This window comes from Lutra lutra, chromosome 13 (genome assembly GCF_902655055.1).
Source record: "Lutra lutra chromosome 13, mLutLut1.2, whole genome shotgun sequence".
Classification (NCBI taxonomy): domain Eukaryota; kingdom Metazoa; phylum Chordata; class Mammalia; order Carnivora; family Mustelidae; genus Lutra; species Lutra lutra.
In genome coordinates, this window is record NC_062290.1 from 58,606,423 (window position 1) to 58,627,276 (window position 20,854).

Sequence of the window (20,854 nt, forward strand, 5' to 3'; positions counted from 1 at the left end):
GCAATGGGGGTCAAACTGGCAAGAGGCTGCAGCAGACTCCCAGATGATTAATCCTTTTAAAGATCTAATCAGTAATAACAGTGTTCAGAGAGGGGAGATTCTATCATCTGCTTCTGACACACGTCACATTACCTGTATGCTTTTGTGTTTATCAAGGATGAGCACTGTGACACTCCTGTAAAAAACCTCCCTTCAGACTCTGGGCATATAAAGAAGTTATTGGTGAATTGTGCCTATGGGCCAAAAATGCACTAGATTCCTGGCTGCTACTTCTTATACTATTCTCATGTCCACATTGCTCCTCTAGGGCCCATAGATGCCACAGGAAGACATGATAGAAATCAAGCCTGATGCACCTTCCATGCACCTTGGACAAGGGTCTTCCTTCTTTGCTCAAGTCCCCCAATCCATAATTCAGATTGGGACTGAAAGAGTTGTATGGAAAATGCTGATCTATTTGAAATATGTACTTAAGCTCCTATTCTGTAAAGTATTATATACCTTCTTTACTCTATATATCACATACAACCTTAGAAATAAGGAAGCAGAAACAGATGGTTCTTTGCTTAGAGGTATAGAGTATATTTGGAGAGGGTCCTGCCTCACCTGCACATTAACAGAAATGATGACAGCCTTTTTCATGGGCATGCAGAGGATTGGGAACCTATGAACTCCTTTTTCCCGGACTGGGTATTCTCTTTCTGTAGACCAGTGCCTTCTGCTGAGGTGAGAGCTGAGACGTGGGATGGATTTTCTAGTTGAGTGGCACAAGTCAGCTGAGGACAATGCTTGGAGCCATCTCGGGAAAGGCATAGGAACCAGGAGTGTCTGGGCTGAAGGGATTGTTCCTTGAGTTCATTGTCCAGAGACTGGGGGGCATCAAAGAAGGTCATGCCCTCCTCCTCTGTTTTCTTCTCCAACTTGGCTCCTCTTACAGGGTGTCCGGTCGGGGGTGGAGCCTTCTCAACCATTTTTGTCATGGGTTTGGGCACTGTTTCATCCTTAGAGAGGAGAATGGATTCTTTATGCCCTTGACCTTTCATCTCAGGATTAATCCAGTGTGAAAAGTGCTTCACCTTATTTCCCAAGCCAGCTTCTGCAGGTTCTGGAAGAATGGGATCTTGTGAATATGGGCTGCTTTTACTAGACCCTGTAGCTTTTGACCCTAGAAAGTGTGGCCCTATAAATTTTGGCCCTGCAAAGTTTGGATCTCAAAAATGTGGTCACTTTAAATGCTGGACTTACAGTTTGGTCCAGAAAATAATTACCCAGTAAATTGGTCATGTAAGGTCTGGCCCATTAAGCTCTGGGACTCTAGTTTTGGCATTCTGAGGAATCCTTATTTGGATGAGGTCATTCAGCTTGCTTTAACAGCCTTACAGACCATTCTCATCTGGTCTTTTGACCCAAGGAATCCTGGGGGATACTCTAGGAACTCAAAGTGAAGGAGAAACTTGTGAAGGTGCTGACAGGGATCAGTCAGCTGAGAGGATAGAAATAGTGGCTCTGCAGATCCAGTCAGATCCTTACTAGTCCAGCTCACTCAAGGAAACCATCTTGACCTAACTAAAATCCTACCTGAGAAAGATCCTAGAGATACATTTGGGAAGTCAGGGGCACTAAGAGTTCTATTTATAAGTGTCCCTCCTGGCCTCAGCAGAGTAGATGCTCTCTCTGGCTAGGGAGAGCTTCAAAACTGAACCCCCCTTGTCTGTGATTCTCTGTTGCTTTAAGTCTTCCTGGATCCTTTGTTTTCTCTGCTGGGGTAGGGAGTTGTGCTCACCTTTGCAGGGATAAGTGTTCCAGGGCTCCTCCAGGCTGAGCTTGTTCACATGGCCTCCAGGTGAATACAAAGCATCTGGGACCCTGTTGTGTCCCCAGTGGGTTGTGAGATCTTGGAAGCCCGGTGGGACTAGCTTGCTTTTGGTTCTCCTGCACTGCCTTAGTTTATCTGCAAGCTATTCTTTAAGGCAGAGCATTCTAGAGTACATGGGATGATGCCTGGTGGGATGGGGAGATCCTGGAGCAATGTTTTTCCTTGCTTGTTTAGACTCTGAAAGGACTTCTAGGAAAAGATATTCCTTGGGACAGCCACAATTTGTTCCTGGACTCCTTTTTCTTTATAAGATTTCCCAAATATATCTACAGGAATTTTTCAGATTAAAATTTAGTTTGGTCAAGATGGATATCTTGAGTGAACAGGGGCCAGCAATATGTCTGGCTCTCTAGAGGCACCATCTCCATTCACCTATACTTCAACCTGGAATGCTTATATATTGTCAGAACAAGTCTCACTGGCATCTTGAAAACCTGGCCCAGGACTTATGCATTGATGTTTAGATGATATTGAGCCATAGGTTATACTGGGCCCTCAAAAGCCCCAGGCACATCTCTGTGAATGCAGATTGGCCAGTGATTGCTATGGTCATGGCCCTGGAGAAAGCCACATAATAAAAAGCTGGCAGCCCTGACAGTAAGGCCAAAACTTGTCTCCAGTTTCTCAGTGGCCCCGTGGGAAGATACCCAGGCAGGTGCTGACCAGAATGATCAGTGACAGCATCAAGTGGGGCTTGTTGCTGCTGGTCAAGGCCTATCAGTGTTGAAGATGTGGCTTCCTGATCCATGTAGGGGCTGACAGCTACCCCTACATCTAGAGACTTTCTTTCTGGGCACAAGGGAACCAAGCTATTGTCAGGGCCCTTGGAATGCTGCAGGCCCAATGATTTCTAGTCCCAACAGCTGCAAATGTGAACAGTAATAAGGCCCCAGCAGTTTTCCCCACACCTGTAGTCACCGTACCTCTGCAACAGTGCCTTAGCCTGGGCAAGCAACTGTGGACTGGCCCTACTGCCACAGTGGATCAAAACAACTCACTATCTCCACTGGCCTCTAGGTCTGCAAGCTAGGGGACACTCACACTGGTCAGTGTGCTGCTCTGGGGCAGGGGCTGCTGGTCAGGAGGAGATAGGAGCAACTGTTTGGACTGCTGGATCTTCTGGGGCAGGCCCTTGCAATAGTGAATCAACTTGCTAAATCAACAACTTCTGAAAGTAGAACTCAAGCAGCTCTGGGCATGTTCCAGGGAAACACCACCTCCCTCTTGCAGATTGAAAGGGGTTTCTCCTAACAGGTAGGCCCCTGGGGACAGGCGGAAACATGTCTCAGGGCTTATTTTGTATGGTTCTCTGCACCTACAGAGATTTCTGGGCAACAGCTGGCAAGCCCCACTGAAGATGTAGCTGCCTTTGCAGCTGGTGCTGCTCTAAGTCTTCACACTTGGCCAGAGGAGGAAATGGGATATTGAAATGGGTTTGTTGTTAGTCAGATGGAGAAGCCCAAATTTGGGAATGTGGAAAGAAGGTGGGGCTAACTTAGGTGAAGGGAATTTTAGACAGTACAGAGATTATGAAGAAATTCTTGAAGAATAAGGGGACTGGGCTCCCCTTTTGTGGAGAGATCTTTATGGGGAGACTGAGGACTCATTGTGCAGAAAAGAGGAACCCAGAAAGGTAGCTATGTTTCTGCTGCAGATAGCACACTGAGGCCTCAGTGGGTCCTCCAGGCAATGGATAGAGGCCACTTAGAAATTGAAATGTAGTAGAGGGTAGAGCCAGAGCTATGGAGTTTGGGATTTGCTTGCAATGGTATTTGCTCTGGATTCATAGTGGATCCTTCTATAAACCAGAAAGTTTGGGTGGAATGGCTCAACTCTCATGAACCCAGGATCAGGAAGATACCCCATATTTTCAATAGCGGCCTTAGAGGTAGCATTATGATGAAAGAAATGATTATTTTTCCCCCCAGGCTTGGAAAGTATCTGAGGCTATGTGTTATAAGCTGTCAGAGGAACTCTTCCAAAGATCTTGGAAGCCCTCAGGTATAGAAATGCATGCATTTATATACGTGTACTTAAGGATTGGGGAAATAAGCATATTCAAGGCAATGGGGTGTTTCAGGTTCATGAGTTCTGAATTCAGAGAAAGAAAGAGAATCAGATATTCAAGGGCAGCTGACCTTGTTTTTCCAGCACACATTCAGAGTGGCTCTTCCTCTTGTCCTGCTGATTCACAGGAATCCTAGGCTCCTCACTTGAAGAAGACCGAGTTCCTGCATCCCTGGATACATCTGGCACTTGAAATCCCTTCCTTCGCTGAAGGAGTTCAGCCTGGTGATCTTGGAGGCTGACACTGGTTGACTGGACAGCTGACTGTGTTAAGGATTTCTGATCCGTTAATTGTAACTTTATGGGGGTTACAGATGGAAGTGAAAGATCTTTGGAGTGCAGGGAACCCTGACTCTGCTCCAAAGAGAGACTAGACATGGACAAAATCTCTAGGCAAGAGGAGCCCTGCGATGGCCCTGATGAAGGGGGAGAGATCAGGGTGTTCTCACCCGCCAGCAACTGCTGAATCTCTAGAGCCACAGCATTGCAGATGGGGCAGGAAGGATCTGCACACAGGAGCCGCCTCACACTTCCCTCCTGAGGAAGCCAGCCCTGGCTGGGAAGGGAAGATGACAACAGTTACTGATGGAGTGACACCTGCCTCTTTGTTTGTTTGTTTGGATTGGTTTGCTTTTTTAAATAGGCTCCACACCTAGCATGGAGCCCAGAGCAGGGCTTGAACTCAGAACCCTGAGATTAAGACCCAAGCTGACATCAAGAGTGGGACGTTTAACCGTCTGAGCCACCCAGGCACCCCAACACCTGCCTCTTTGAATATGTGTGGCCTGGAGATTTGGTCCACCCTCCCCTAGTCCTGGGAGCCTTGGGGCCTATACCCCCAGGGTGTTTATCCACCCCCTTTTCCTCCTAGGAATATGCCATTGTCAAGTTATGTTGGGCTGGGCTGGGCTGAGGGTCTGGAGCTTGTTGGGCAAGGTCTCAGACAATCCATGGGAATGCAGGGCCATGAGAGACTAGGAGGTGGGGTACATTCTCTGTTGATCTATGTTGAGAAGCTGAACCAGGAAAAAGGAACAAGGCAGAAGCGGGGGGCCAATGGTTAGCTGATGGGGCATCACCAGGAACATTACCAGGGAGAACGGGGAGTCAGACTCATCTGGGATTAAGAAGGCCATAGCCTGGCATTCATATTCCTAAGCTGTGGAAAATGAGGTCTTTGTGGGAACTCCGCATTCTGGGGATTATGGAGTGTCCTAGCTCCTATACATAGCATCTCTTGAGAGCTAATCCCATTCCTAGAGCTTTTAAGAGGATGACAGGCTCCTTTCTGAGGGCTGTCCCAGGAATTGGCCTCCCTGAAGACAAAACCATGGAGGTAATATCAGCAGGCTCCAGGGGTCTGCCCTTGAATAGCTGTAACTGTAAAGGGAATATGGCCTGGTCATTTATTTGTGCATGCATTTATCTGTTCTCCTGACTGGATAACTTGTCTGTGGCTGAGTGCAAACTCATGTAGCATCTTCAGTGAATTACATAGTAGTGAAATCCTGAATTTCAGGACCACTGTGAACCTAGCCCAGAGCGGAACTGGGAGACTCCTCCTACCTGAGACACCTGATCCCCCTCTGCCCTGGCAACCCTCTCAACCAGTCTTCACCATCCACTGTGTCTGACTCCCTCCCAGACATTATCCCTCTTCTCCTCCCTGCCCCAGGCCAAGCAGAGAAATCATCACAGGGCAGGCTGAGAGTTTGGAGACTACAAAGAAGAAGTGATCACCTTTTCATGACAGAGAGCAGCTCCCACGGCTTCTCAGCTTCTTCTCGGGAATGTCTCCTAGCTGAAAAACCAGGACAGTGTTATAAGAAATGAGAGGATGCAGGGATATCCTATAGGAAGCTGAAGGCCTTGAGTAAAAGGAGGTTGAAAACCCCAAGAGTCAATGCTCTAAGGCATGTCTGTGTACAACTTAACCCATTGCAACATGCTATCCTGGACCCAATTTCACTTGATCATCACAACCACACTGTGAGTGAGGCAGGATCATGAGACGCCCGTTTCCTGGACCACGAACTGAGACATGAAGTGACTTCCACAGGGTGGTAAAACTATTAAAAAAAAAAAAAAGGCTTCTGTCCTACTTCCTCATTCTTCATTCCCAGGGGCAGGTGTAAGGTAGAGAATTTTGGGACATTCCTAGGCTCTGATTTCCCACCCAAGAAAGTCTTCTGGGAGAGTTTGTCAGCTGAGGCAATAGGATCCTTCAGTGGTTAGAGCACCTGGCTACTTGTTCCAGGGGTCATAGAGTACAGGAATCAGGGAATCTTGCCCATAGCGAGGGGAGTCCAAGGAGAAACTAGGACTTTACCTCTTGATGTTCTATCTTTAGCCCTTTGTTTGACTCTCCGGTGATGCTTGAAAACAAGAAAGTTAGAGTATTAAGCTGGGGCACCTTTTACTTTTTGTCTCTAAATAAGACAATCTGTAAATATTTCCCACTTTTTCTATATTCCAATTTCATATACTCTCCTACCATTCTTTTCCCTACTCTATCTTTTTCACCCATCATTTCCCTTCTCTTACTACTCATTCATTTTAAGGCTCTACTATATTATATACCTCTACCCCTACTCCCTGAACAAATTCTGTGAGGATATCAGAATGAGACAGGAGAAAATATGAACAGATTAAAGGATAAGAGGTCTAGCAGCCAAAGAATTTTAGCTACCCAAGGTCCTGAATGTCTCCCAACCAGAAGAATCAACCCAAATTTGGATCTATTAAGGGATCCATGAGGAAACCCCCATAAAAATGTAGGGGTCAGGGTAACAGGAGAAAGTAAGAGGATAAAATCTTGTTTGAAGCTTAATCAGTTTAGTTATGGTCATTGTGTTTCCCTACCCGGCAACAGCTCCTGTTAGGTCCCAACCTTAATTCTTGGTGGCTCTTTTTCACTTGCCAAATAATTAATGCAATAATAATGATGGAGCCATAAGTGTATAAGGGATATCCAACATCCCACAGAAGAAAGGTAGGGGTCAACATAATCTAATCCTCACTAGCCATCTCTCTTCCTATGCTTTCAGGGACTTGGAACCTAATGCCTCCAAATTCTAGACCTTGTCATCTCTGCCTCACAGAAGATGGAACCAGATCACTAGACTACATCACAAAGCTCTCCTATTTCAAAAGGCGTGCAGAGCATCACAGACCTTTATTTGTCTGGGAGAAGCTCATGTGATGCAGTGTTTAGATGAAGTATCTGGTTGCCTGTATGAGTTGCAGAGCTTGGGCCCTAGAGGTGCCAAGGTCACAGGCAGCATATATCATTTCATTTATTCCCTATAACCCGATGGCTTAGGTCTCTTCTTAAGACAACAGTCTGGCATCTATCCTTATATAAGTTAGTCTTCATGTACACAGCATGCCCTATAATAGAGAGAGAGTGGCTAGGTCAGAGGAACCCCATGAACTACATCACCTATACTGGGAAGATAACTAAAAAACACACAAGAGGCTAGGACATGCATTGTCTTGTTAACTATTAGAAAATGAGGATTTGGGGTACCTGGGTGGCTCAGTTGGTTAAACAACTGCTTTCAGCTTAGGTCATGATCCTGGAGTCCTGGGATCGAGTCCTGAATCAGGCTCCCTGCTTGGCAGGGAGTCTGCTTCTCCCTCTGACCCTCCCCCTTCTCATGCTCTCTCTCTCTCTCATTCTCTCTCTCAAATAAATAAATAAAAATCTTTAAAAAAAAGAAACTGAGGATTTTGATGTTACAAGCAATTGGTGGTCAGTATTAAGAGGGGTTATGGACATTGGGGAGGATATGTGCTATGGTGAGTGCTGTAAAGTGTGTAAACCTGGCGATTCACAGACCTGTACCCCTGGGGCTAATAATACATTATATGTTTATAAAAAATAAAAAATATATTTAAAAAAGAGGTTCAAGAAGAAGATCATGTCTGATATGTCAAGGAAATGATATAGCTCTTGTCTCTTAAAATAACTTTCTAGAATTAAAGAAGGATTCCTCCCAGTCTATGGTCAAGCTTGGGATGGGTGGGAAAAGACTGTAAATACTGCCTTCCATGAGGCACATAAATGAAGCTCTCTTCTGGAGCTTGATTTTCCAGAATAGCTCTACAGATCTTTTAGCATCCTGCCTATTCTGGAGATGAGTCACTGGCAACATTTTTGATTAAGGAATACAAACTTGTGGTTCTTTGGTTCAATTCAACATGTTTGGAATGTTTGGCTAAATGTTTTATGAAGTCTGAATTTGAATACCTTTAGGCAGGGCAAGCTTTTTCCTGTCCAACCTCAGTTACCCACCACTCTTATGTCCACAGATTCACATATTAATGTTAACTTCATGGCCCCTGTCTATATTGTGAGATGCCTCCAACACCCTAGGACTCCAGAAATTCCTTAAGTTCTTGCCCTGATAAGAGAGGTCTCATATCCCCCAAATTCTTAGGCCGAAAATCTCTGAAAGTGCTACTTGGTCCTTCCTCCAGCATCCAATCTAACACCAGATAGGTGTGGTGAGCATTCAATCTGAGTTCATCCTTAAACTAGGCAGTATCAAAAGCACAAACACATTTGTGTTGTTACCCGCCCTCTCTCAAGACACTTAACGAACCTAGTTACAAAGATAAAACTAATTCACATGAATCAAGACTCAATCTTATTAGAATTTGGGGAGGAAGGGATTAAGGAGTTATTATTCAGTGGGTTTCTATTTGGGATGTTGAAAGAGTTCTGAAAATGGATAGTGGAGATGACTGCACAACACTGTAAATGTATTAAATGACACTGAACTATACATTAAAAATAGTTAAAACAGTAAATTTTGGGCGCCTGGGTGGCTCAGTGGGTTAAGCCGCTGCCTTCGGCTCAGGTCATGATCTCGGGGTCCTGGGATCGAGTCCCGCATCGGGCTCTCTGCTCAGCAGGGAGCCTGCTTCCCTCTCTCTCTCTCTCTCTCTGCCTGCCTCTCTGTCTACTTGTGATCTCTCTCTGTCAAATAAATAAATAAAATCTTTAAAAAAAATTAAAAAAAAACAGTAAATTTTATGTTAAGTATATATACCACAATTTCAGAAACAAACGGCAAAAATTCCCTACCAATCATTAGTATGAAGGATTTTCTTTATTAGCTATGAGAAAGAATACTCTGAAAATGATTTAATAAAAAATGGATCAGTGAATGTTTTTCTTAAGTGTCCTTTTTTATATAGAACAAAACACAAACAAAAGGTATCCTTACATTTAAAATAATTTAAGAAGAGTCTCACCCTGATGATGGGATGAATTTGAGCTATTTTAACATCTTTAAATGAGAAGACTTTTTCAACCAAAGAGCACTGAATATCAAGTTAACAAAGAGCTTGCATCACCTTTTTAGTAGCAGGTCAAGATACCTACAATGTAGCTTCAGTCTTCAACTTTTATTATTTCTACCCAATTTCTATCCTGCTTCCTGCAGCTGCTTCTGCCTTCTAGGCTACTTCAACAGTTCTGTCTTCCGTTAGCATAACCTAACGTGGCCCTGCATGGTGACTGGTGTCCTCTTACCTGGGCTGTGAATATATATGATTAATAAATTGTTGTCAGTCTCAGAGGTCCAGTGTCAGGTGTCATAAGTTCAGCCACGTCCAGAACCCTAGGACACTCCCTCTCTCACCAATGGGATGAAGAGAAGGTGAACAGAATTTTGTATTTCCTACCCAACCAGCTCTGCTTCCTGCAGCTCCTGCTGCCTTTTCACTGCTGAAACAGTTCTCAGTCTCCTCCTAACTTCCTGCCCATGACAAAACCACCAGATTGTGCAAACCTTGCACCTGCTCCAACCAGTGCACTATTTGCCTTACAGATAGCCCACTAATAAGCCATTAAAACCATCTGCTGCGAACCCCTCTGCAGCAACTCACTCACCCTTGTTCCTGTCTCCAAACTCAGGAGGTAGAGCCAAAGACAATCTTATGTGTTTTTTGCAGAGTAGACCTTTAGTACAGGTTTGTTTATTGATCTGGTACTCATAGATGAAGGGTGCTTGAGTAGTTAGGACGGTGGGATCAGAGTCTTCCCAAACAAAGGCACATTCATGTGATGAACACATCAAGGATGTGGGCATGGATCTTCATATTTGCCCTTCCTGCTTCACAGCTTATCGTGAAGAGCAAACAAGGGAGATGAAGTACCTGAAAAGCCTCTCTGGACTCTGGAGGGCTACACAACCATAAATTCACATTCATTTGGTTCCAGAAAACTTGCCAAAGCTAGAATCTGCTTCCATGATTGTGCCACAGTGCCACAATTACTGTAATAGTAGAATTTCTTCAGGAAACTGTTCAGAGTTGTTGACTCTGTGTTACTGACTCTGTTCAGAGTTGTTGACTCTGACTGCTGTGTCTCAGTATCAGAAAATATTGCTGAACATCTAAGATGTGTTGAGGTTCTGGGGATAGAGAAGCACAGTGTGCTATTCAGAAGCAACCTTTTTATACATGAGTGTTTTTTATTAATGCCTAAGAGTTAAAATTTGCAGGATTTGGACAGGAAACCCAATAGCTGTGTCAGGCAGCAAGACCACCAGGGCTCATGCAGCAGGTTGCAGGATGCATTAAGTGTAGCAAGAAGCCAGCGACACTAGAGGGCAGCACTTGCCCACCCAATGCTCTTGGTCCAGGGCCCTCTTAGTGACTTTCTTTTTTATTAAATATTTTATTAATTTATTTGTCAGAGAGAGGAAGCACAAGCACAAACAGGGGAAGTGGCAGGCAGAGGGAGAAGCAGGCTCCCTGCTGAGCAAGGAGCACAATACGGGACTTGATACCATAACCTGACCCGAAGGCAGACCCTGAACCCACTGAGCCACCCAGGTGTCCCCTTAATGACTAACTTTAAAAGGTCATCTGTTCCAGTGGCTCTCAATCCTAGCCTTACATCAGAATCACTGGGAAGCCTGTAAAAATACAGATTTCCTGGCCTCATTCCAGACTTAATGCGTCAGAATATCTAGGGGCAGGGTCCAGCAATCTATATATGAAATATCAAAAATAATCCTCGGGGTGCCTGGGTGTGGCTCAGTGGGTTGGGCCGCTGCCTTCGGCTCGGGTCGTGATCTCGGGGTCCTCGGATCGAGTCCCACGTCGGGCTCTTTGCTCGGTGGGGAGCCTGCTTCCTCCTCTCTCTCTCTCTCTCTGCCTGCCTCTCCGTCTACTTGTGATCTCTCTCTGTCAAATAAATAAATAAATAATCTTAAAAAAAAATAATCCTCAAGAAATAAAGCACCAAGGTCTGGGTGTATATTTGGAGATACCGGCAACTGCCACCCCAACCCCCTTCCAGTTTTACTGAGATATAATGGACATAATGGACATATAACATTGTATTAAGGTGTTTAAGGTGCACAACATAATGATTTTTGTATATATTGAAAAATGATTACCAAGTAAGTTTAACATCCATCTCCTCAAAGTTACAATTTTTTTTGTGATGAAAACTTTTAAATTAAATCTACTCTCTCAGCAGCTCAAATATACAATATATAGTATTGTTAATTATAGTCACTATGCTGTATATTAGATCCCCAGAACTTACTAATCTTCTAACTGAAAGTTGGTACCTTTTAACCACCTTCCCCTGCTTTCCTCCACCCTTCACCCCCTGCCACTGACAGCCACCAATCTATTTTCTGTTTCTGTGAGTTTAGGAATTTTTTTTTAAATTACATGTATAAATGAGATAATACAATATTTGTCTTCCACTGTTTTTCTTTTCACTCAACATAATGCCCTCAAGATTTATCTATGTTGTTGCAAAAAGCAAGATTTCCTTCTTTTTTACACCTCAATAACATTCCATTGTATGTATGTATGTGTGTGTGTGTGTATGTATGTGTATATATATATATATATATACATATATATATATATATCACATCTTCTTTATTCATTCGTATATATTCATTCACATATAGTGATTTTGTTTCCTTCAGCTATATACCCAGAAGTAGGACTACTGGATTAATGGTAGCTATATATTTAATTTTTTGAGGAACCTCTATACTGTTTTCCATAGTGGCTGCATCAATTTACATGCCCACCAGCAGGGAACAAGTGCTCCCTTTTCTCACAAGCATTTTTTATCTCTTGTCTTTTTGGTGACAGCCATTCTTTTTTTTAAATAATATTTTAAGATTTTTATTCATTCTACAAAGAGTGATATGATGTCAATTCATGGCAGATTGTGGTAATTTCAGGGTGGTTGTACAATTTCTACAGTACTAATTTATAAACAAAAAACCCCCCAGTGATACAGCTAAAAAGTAATAAAGTATATAAAAAGAATACTGAAAATAAGCATTTGAATAATCAAAACAAAGCTGTAAAGGAGAAAATAAATAAAATAAACAGAAAACAAACCACAAATTCAACCATATATATAATTGCATTATATATAATTGGACTAAACAATTAAAAAATAATTAGAAGTCCAATTAAGATAGAGATTATCAATCTGGGTGGTTTTTTGTTTTTTGGTTTTTTTTTTTGACACAATGTCTTTCTTTTCTATTTATTTGTTTGTTTTATTTTTTCAGTGTTCCAAGATTCATTTTTTATGCACCACACCCAGTGCTCCACGCAATACGTGCCTTCCTTAATACTCACCACCAGGCTCACCTATCACCTATCCCCCAACCCCCCTCCCTTCCAAAACCCTCAGTTTGTTTCTCAGAGTCCACCGTCTCTCATGGTTCATCTCCCCCTCCGATTTCCACCAACTCATTTCTCATGTTACTCCTTATGCTCTACAAGTAAGTGAAACCATATGATAATTGACTCTCTCTGCTTGACTTATTTTCCTTAGCATAATCTCCTCCAGTCCCATCCATGTTGATATAAAAGTTGGGTATTCATCCTTACTTTTTTTTAATTTTTATTTTTTATTAACATATAATGTATTATTAGCCCCAAGGGTACAGGTCTGTGAATCGCCAGGTTTACACACTTCACAGCACTCACCATAGCACATACCTTCCCCAATGTCTATAACCCAACCACCCTCACCCTATCCCCTTCTCCCCCACAACCCTCCATTTGTTTTGTGAGATTAAGAGTCTCTTATGGTTTGTCTCCCTCCCGATCCCATCTTGTTTCATTTATTCCTTTCCTAACCCCCAAACCCCCCATGTTGCCTCCCAACTTCCTCATATCAGGGAGATCATATGATAATTGTCTTTCTATGATTGACTTATTTCGCTAAGCATGGTATTCATCCTTTCTGATGGAGGCATAATACTCCATTGTATATATGCACCATATCTTCTTTATCCATTTGTCTGTTGAAGGGCATCTTGGCTCTTATCACAGTTTGGTGATTGTGTCCCTTGCTGCTGTGAACATTGGGGTACAGATGACCCTTCTTTTCACTGCATCTGTATCTTTGGGATAAATACCCAGTAGTGCATTTGTAGGGTCATAGGATAGCTCTATTTTTAATTTCTTAAGAAATCTCCACACTGTTTTCCAAAGTGGCTGCACCAACTTGCATTCCCATCAACAGTGCAAGAGGGTTCCCCTTTCTCCACATCCTCTCCAAATTTTGCTGTTTGTTGTCTTGTTAATTTTGGCCATTCTAACTGGTGTAAGGTGGTATCTCAATGTGGTTTTTATTTGAATCTCCCTGGTGACTAATGATGGTGAACATTTTTTCATGTGTCTGTTAGCCATTTGTATGTCTTCTTTGCAGAAGTGTCTGTTCATGTCTTCTGCCCATTTTTTGACATGATTTTCTGTTTTTTGAGTATTGAGTTTGAGGAGTTCTTTATAGATCTTGGATATCAGTCCTTTGTCTACAGTTGATTACAGCCATTCTAACACATCTGAGATGATGTTTCATTGTGGTTCCCATTTGCATTTTGCTGATGATTAGTGAAATTGAGGACCTTCTCATGTATCTGCTAGCCAATTGTATGTCCTCTTTGGATGAGTGTCTCTTCAGTTCCTCTGCTTTTTTTTTTTTTTTAAAGTAGGCTCCATGCCCAGCATGGAGCCCAATGTGGGGCTTGAATTCATAACCCTGAGATCAAGACATTAGCTTTAACTGAGTCACTCTGGCACCCTGACCAATTTTTAATCAGATTTTTTTTGCTACTCAGTTGTATGAGTTCTTTATATATTTTGTGTATTAACCCCTTATTAGATATATGATTTGCAAATATTTTCTCTCATTCTATAGTTGCTTATTCATTTTGTTGATGGTTTCCTTTGCTGTGCAGAAGCCTTTTAGTTTGATGCAGTCATACTTGTTTATTTTTGCTTGTGTTGTCTTTGCTTTTGGTGTCAAATCCAAAAAAATCATTGCAAAGACTGATGTCAAGGCACTTACCCCCTAATTTTCTTCTAGGACTTATACTCAAGTTAAAGGTCTTATATTCAAGTCTTTAATCCATTTTGAGTTGATTTTTATATATGTTGTAAGATAGGGGTCCAGTTTTATTTCTGTTGCACATGGCTCTCCAGTTTTCCCAAAACCATTTACTGAAGATATTATCCTTTCCCCATCATATATCCCTGGTTCTTTTGTCATAAATTAATTGATCATAAATGCATGAGTTTCTTTCTGGGCTCTCCCTATTCTGTTCCATTGATTGGTATGTCTGTTTAGGTCAGAGCAACAGTTCTTACATTGTTCTAGACCTTTGTGAGTGTCTCATGAAACTGTCTCTCTCCTCACTCTCAATATTTGATTTAACATCAAAGGGTCAAGACTTCATTTATCAACACTCTAAAAACCCAAGGAAACTAATTTGAGTGTACTACACATGCCAAGACAAAGACCACAGCTCTGAGTCCTTTATATTCTGAGAAGTTATAGAAAAATAAGGGAAAAACAGGGGCACCTGGGTGGCTCAGTTGGTTGTGTGTCTGCCTTTAGCTCAGGTCATGATCCCATGGAATCAAGACCTCAGGGTCTAGGGATCAAGACTCACTTTGCATGAGGCTCCCTGCTCACTAAGGAGTCTGCTTTTCCCTCTCCCCCTGCTCCTGCTATCTCTCTCTCTCTCTCTCCCATACATGCTCTAATAAATAAATAAAAGCTTAAAAAAAGAAAGAAAAGAAAAATAAGGGAAAAACAGAGAAGACACAAATTATCAATATCAGGAATGAGAGAAGTGACTCTGTACAAATTCTAGACATTAAAAGGATAATAAATTAGTATATGAAAATTTTAACATATATAAATCAACAACTTAGATAAAATGAACAAATTCTGTAAAAGACACAAACCATCAAAACCTACTCAAGAAGGGACGCCTGGGTGGCTCAGTTGGTTGGGCAGCTGCCTTTGGCTCAGGTCATGATCTTCAGGTCCTGGGATGGAGTCCCACATCAGGCTCCTTGCTCAGCAGGGAGCCTGCTTCCTCCTCTCTCTCTGCCTGCTTGTGTGTACTCTCTCTCTCTCTGACAAATAACTAAAAAATCTTTAAAAATAAAAAACCTACTCAAGAAGAAGTAGAAGGGGAAGTTAAGAGGTAGAGGAGTTGGGGGGGGATCCTAAGCTTGCCTTGTCCCTCAAACACAGCTAGATAAATACCAAATCATCCTGGACACCCAAGAAATCAATCTGAGAGAACAAACTGCACAACTAGAGATTAAAAAAAAAAAAAAAAAAAAAAGACCATATCCTGGAAGCTATGAATTACAGAGTGTTGATTTGGGGGAGTAAAGTGCTGCCAGTGCTATGGAAGGGAGACAGCACTAATCAGAGGGAGGAGGGGTAGGGAAGGAGAAAAAGGTAGGAAGGAGAGAGGGAGAGAGAGAACAGGAAAATGGGCAGGAGATCGCACAAGAAAAACTTTTCCCCAAAACTACTGACTGGGGAAAGGGGAGGGGCCAACTACCACAAGTTTTTATAAGCAATGGAATGCAAAGTCTGAAGTTGTAGAGGTCCATGCCATTGCCAGCGTTGCACCCAGCAGTTTTAGCAGTACTCTGGAGCAGAAGGAGGGTAGAGACCAGGGATTCTGGAGATCCCCTAGGTCACATGGGTAAAAACAGTTCCCCTTCTTGGAAGTGCATTTGGGAGGGGTGGCATAGCCTCTCCAGGGACAAAAGACCCAGCAGATGCCATTAAGCTGTCCCATTCAATAGCATAGGAACAGGGACTCTGGCTGAGGGCAGCAAGCCTTGGTGCTGGCTTTTTGCTACATGTTTTACCATAAGTTCCCAGCTGGTGCTCAGGCACGACTATTTTGTGGGACAAACCAGTACCTGGCCATGGCAAGGCAACCCTTCCCCAGAGGATCAGCGTGGGTCCATGCTTCTGGGGGTCTCTGAAGTTTGGAGTTTTGAAACCCAGCCTTGCTGGAGATAAAACATGGGAGTGCTGTACTGCCTGGCAGGCAGACAGCTCAGACACAGACAGAGTGAAGGCAGAGATCTGACAGAAGCCAGAGACACAGGAGGGGTGACTGTTTGTTCTTCTGTGAGGGCTTCCAGAAGAGTGACAGGTGTAAGCTGCCCACAGTGAGGAGAAGAGAGTGGCGTGATGCCATTTTCCTCCCACTGCCCATCAACACTGACCAACTTCAGTGAGCAAAACAGTGCCACCAAGTGGAGGCTGGAGCTGCTTACACCAAGCCTTGCCCCGACCCTGCACCCTGCAGGTGCATCTCCACTGGGGCAAGTCCACCTGAGAATCAGTGGAGCAGGGCCACCCCCAGAAGACCAGTATAAACCTTTGCAAGAACCTAGTCTACTGATCATAGAGTGCTGCAAAACTTCAGCTCTAGGGGAAATAGGATCTAGCCTCCTTCCTCTCTCTCTCTCTTTCTAGATTTTATTTATTTATTTGACAGAGAGATAGAGAGAGAGAGAGTACAAGTAGGCAGAAAGGCAGGCAGAGGGAGAGGGAGAAGCAGGCTCTCCACTGAGCAGGGAGACTGATGCAGGGCTTGATCCCAGGACTCTGGGATCATGATCCGAGCTGAAGGCAGCTGCTTAACCGAATGAGCCACCCAGGCACCCCACTTTCTTTCTTTCTTTTTCCTTCTTTCTTTCCTTCCTTCCTTCTTTCTTTTCTTCCCTCCTTCCTTTCTTCCTTTTTCTTTCTCTCTCTCTTTCTGCTTTCCTTCCCTCCCTCTCTCCCCTTTTCTTCTTTCTTTCTTATCTTTCTTCCTTCTCTCTCTCTTTCTTTCTTCTCTTCTTAATATAGCCATTACTTTCAAGAGCAGGAATGCAGCAGACTGTCCTAACAATCACACATAAAAAATGACCCAGACAAAATGACAAGATGGAGGAATTCACCCCAATGAAAGAAAAGGAAGAAGTCACAGAAAAGGATTTAATCAACACATATAGAAGATGTCTGAAATGGAATTTAAAACAATAATCATTAAGGACACTGGGGTTGAGAAAAGCATTGAAGACACTAAAGAAAATAATGAAACTGAAAGAATAGTGAAAGAAAGTTACTGAATCACAAATGTAGACTTAGAGAACTAAGGAACTCCTTAAAGCATTGTAACATTCATGTGAGTCCCAGAAGAAGAGAAAGAAAAAGGGGCATAAGGTTTATTTCAGCAAATTATAGCTGAAAACTTCCCTAATCTGGGGAAGTAAACAGACACTGAAATCCAAGAAACACAGAGAACTCCCATTAAATTCAACAAAAGCTGGCTATCACCAAGACATATCATAGTCAAACTCACAAAATACACAGATAAGGAAAGAATCCTGAAAGTGGCAAGAGAAAAAAGTCCTTAACCTACAAGGGAAGACAACTTAAGTTCACAGCAAATCCATCCACCTGGCAGACCAGAAGAGAGTGGCAGGATGTTTTCAACATGCTAAATGGAAAAAATATGCAGCCAAGAATACTTTATCCAGCAAGGCTGTCATTCAGAATAGAAGAAGAGACAGAGTTTCCCAGACAAAAACTAAAGGAGTTTGTGACCACTAAACCAGCCCTGCAAGAAATACTAAAGGGGACTCTCTAGGGTAAAAAAGATCAAAGGCAACAAAGACTAGAAAGGAACAGAGAACATCACCAGAAATACTAACTTTACAGGTAACACAATGACATTAAATTCATATCACTAATCCCTCTGAAGGTAAATGGACTAAATGTTCCAATCAAAAGACTGAGGGCATCAGAATGAATTAAAAAAATAAGACCCATCTATATGCTGTCTATAAGAGAATCATTTTAGGGGCGCCTGGGTGGCTCAGTGGGTTAAGCCGCTGCCTTCAGCTCAGGTCATGATCTCAGAGTCCTGGGATTGAGCCCCGCATCGGGCTCTCTGCTCAGTGGGGAGCCTGCTTCCTCCTCTCTCTCTGCCTGCCTCTCTGCCTGCTTGTGATCTCTCTGTCAAATAAATAAAAATAAAATATTTAAAAAAAAGAGAATCATTTTAGACCTAAAGACACCTGCAGATGGAAAATGAGGGGATGGAGAATCATCTATTGTGCTAATGGATGCCAAAAGGAAGCCCAAGTATCAGAAAAACTAGATTTTAAAATAAAAACTGTAGTAAGACATAAAGAAGGACATTATATCATAATTAAGGGGTCTATCCATTAAGAAGATCTAACAGTTGTAAATATTTATGCCCCCAACCTGGGAGCACCCAAACACATAAATAAACTAAAAAACATAAAGAAACTCACTGATAATAATACAATAATAGTAGGGGACTAGAACACTGTACTTAGAGCAATGGACAGATCATCTAAGCAGAAAATCAACAAGGAAACAATGGCTTTGAATGACACACTGGACCAGATGCACTTAACAGATATAGTCAGAAGATTTCATCCTAAAGCAGTGGAATACACATTCTTTTCAATGCAAGGGAACCTTCTCCAGAAAAGATCACATACTGGGTTACAAATCAGCCCTCCACAAGTACAAAAAGATCAAGATCAAGATCATACCATGCATATAATCATATGACAACACTATGAAACTTGAAGTCAACCACAAGAAAGAATTTGGAAAGACCACAAATACATGGAGGTTAAAGAATATCCTACTAAAAAATGAATGGGTTAACCAGGAAATTAAAGAAGAAATAAAGGGGTGCCTGGGTGGCTCAGTCAGTTAAGCGTCTGCCTTTGGCTCAGGTCATGATCCTCATGTTCTGGAATCAAGCTCTCCATCAGGCTCCCTGCTTGGGTAGGGAGTCTGTTTCTCCTTCTCCCTCTGCCCTTCCCCCAACTTGTACACGTTCTCTCTCTCCTCTCTCAAAAATAAATTAAAATCTTTAAAAAATAAAAAAAAAACTTTAAAAAGAAGAAATAAGAAAGTACATGGATATGGAGAGGATGGTTGGGTTATGGACACTGGGGAGAGTATGTGCTATGGTGAGTGCTGTGAATTGTGTAAGCCTGACAATTCACAGATCTGTACCCCTGGGGCAAATAATACATGATATGTTAATAAAAAATAAATAAATAAAATAAAGTACATGGAAGTACATGGAAGCAAATGAGAATGAATACACAACAGTCCAAAACCTTTGGGATGCAGCAAAGGCAGTCCCAAGGGAAGTATATTGCAATACAGGCCAACCTCGAGAAGCAAGAAAAGTTTCAAATACACAATCTAACCTTACACCTAAAGGAGCTAGAAAGGAACAGCAAATAAAGCCTAAAGCCAGCAGAAGAGAATAAAGATTAGAGCAGAAATACATTATATAGAAACAAACAAAAAAGTAGAATAGATCAATGATCTAAGAGCTTGTCCTTGAATTAATAAAATTGATAAACCCCTAGACAGACTTATCAAAAAGAGAAAGGACCCAAATAAACAAAATCATGACTGAAAGAGGAAAGATAACAGCCAACACCACAGAAGTATAAATAATCATAAGAGAATATTATGAAAAATTACACACACACACACACACACACACGCACACACACACACAGGAATATTACTCAGCCATCAAAAAGATGAAATCTTGCCATTTGCAATTATGGGGATGGAACTAGAGTGTACTATGCTAACAAAATAAGTTTGTCAGAGAAAGACAAATACCATATGATTTCACTCATATGTGGCATTTAAGAAACAAAATAGATGAACATAGGGGAAGGGAAGGAAAAACAAAATAAGGTGAAATCAAAGATGGAGATAAATCATAAGAGTAAGAGAGTCTTAACTATAGGAAACAAACTGAGGGTTGCTGGGGAGGAGGGAGGGAGGGAGATGGGGTAACAGGATGATGGGCATTAAGGTGGGCACTTGATGTAATGAGCACTGGCTATTATATATAACTGATGAATCACTAAATTCTATCCCTAAAACTAATAATACATTATATGTTAATTACATTGAATTTAAATTAAAATGATTTTTAAATATACTTTTTTTCCCATTTAAAGAAGTGCTTCTAAATATTCTGAAATTTTAATTCCTATTTATGACAGATTTCAGTTAAAAAGGAAAGAGCTCTCATGGGGAGGGTGGAGTGAAAGGGGTGACAGCAAAAGAGTCATAAAATCTATGTGATGATATTGTAAAATATCCTCCTATATTAGATAAGTTTGGTTATCTCTAGGAATGACCTAATGTAGACAGTGAACTATTAATGGAGGTTAAGAAGTCAAGAATGCAAACAGTATGAAGGTTCCTCAAAAAGTTAAAAATAGAGCTACCCTACGACCCAGCAATGCACTACTGGGTATTCACCCCAAAGATACAAATATAGTGATCTGAAGAGGCACCTGCGCCCCAATATTTATAGCACAATAGCCAAATTATGGAAAGAGCCTAGATGTCCATAAACAGATTAATGGATAAAGAAAATGTGGTATGTATATACAATGAAATATGCAGCCATCAAAAAACCCTGAAATCTTGCCATCTGCAATGATGTGGATGGAACTAGAGGGTATTATGCTAAGCACAATAAGTCAATCAGAGAAAGAGAA

General features: G+C 42.1%; 1 protein-coding gene across 1 annotated transcript in view; it reads right to left on the minus strand.

Annotated features, from left to right (window-relative positions):
* Positions 1-494: 494 nt before the first annotated feature.
* Positions 495-20,854, minus strand: part of SPATA31F3 (SPATA31 subfamily F member 3) — a 96,524-nt gene continuing 76,164 nt past the window's right edge. The window contains exons 3-6 of the mRNA XM_047698890.1: positions 6,273-6,318; positions 5,684-5,744; positions 4,015-4,499; positions 495-1,105 (exon numbers count right to left, since the gene is read on the minus strand). Coding sequence (XP_047554846.1) covers positions 639-1,105; positions 4,015-4,499; positions 5,684-5,744; positions 6,273-6,318 — 1,059 coding nt within the window. The 3' untranslated portion in view covers positions 495-638. The remainder of the gene's footprint in view (positions 1,106-4,014; positions 4,500-5,683; positions 5,745-6,272; positions 6,319-20,854) is intronic.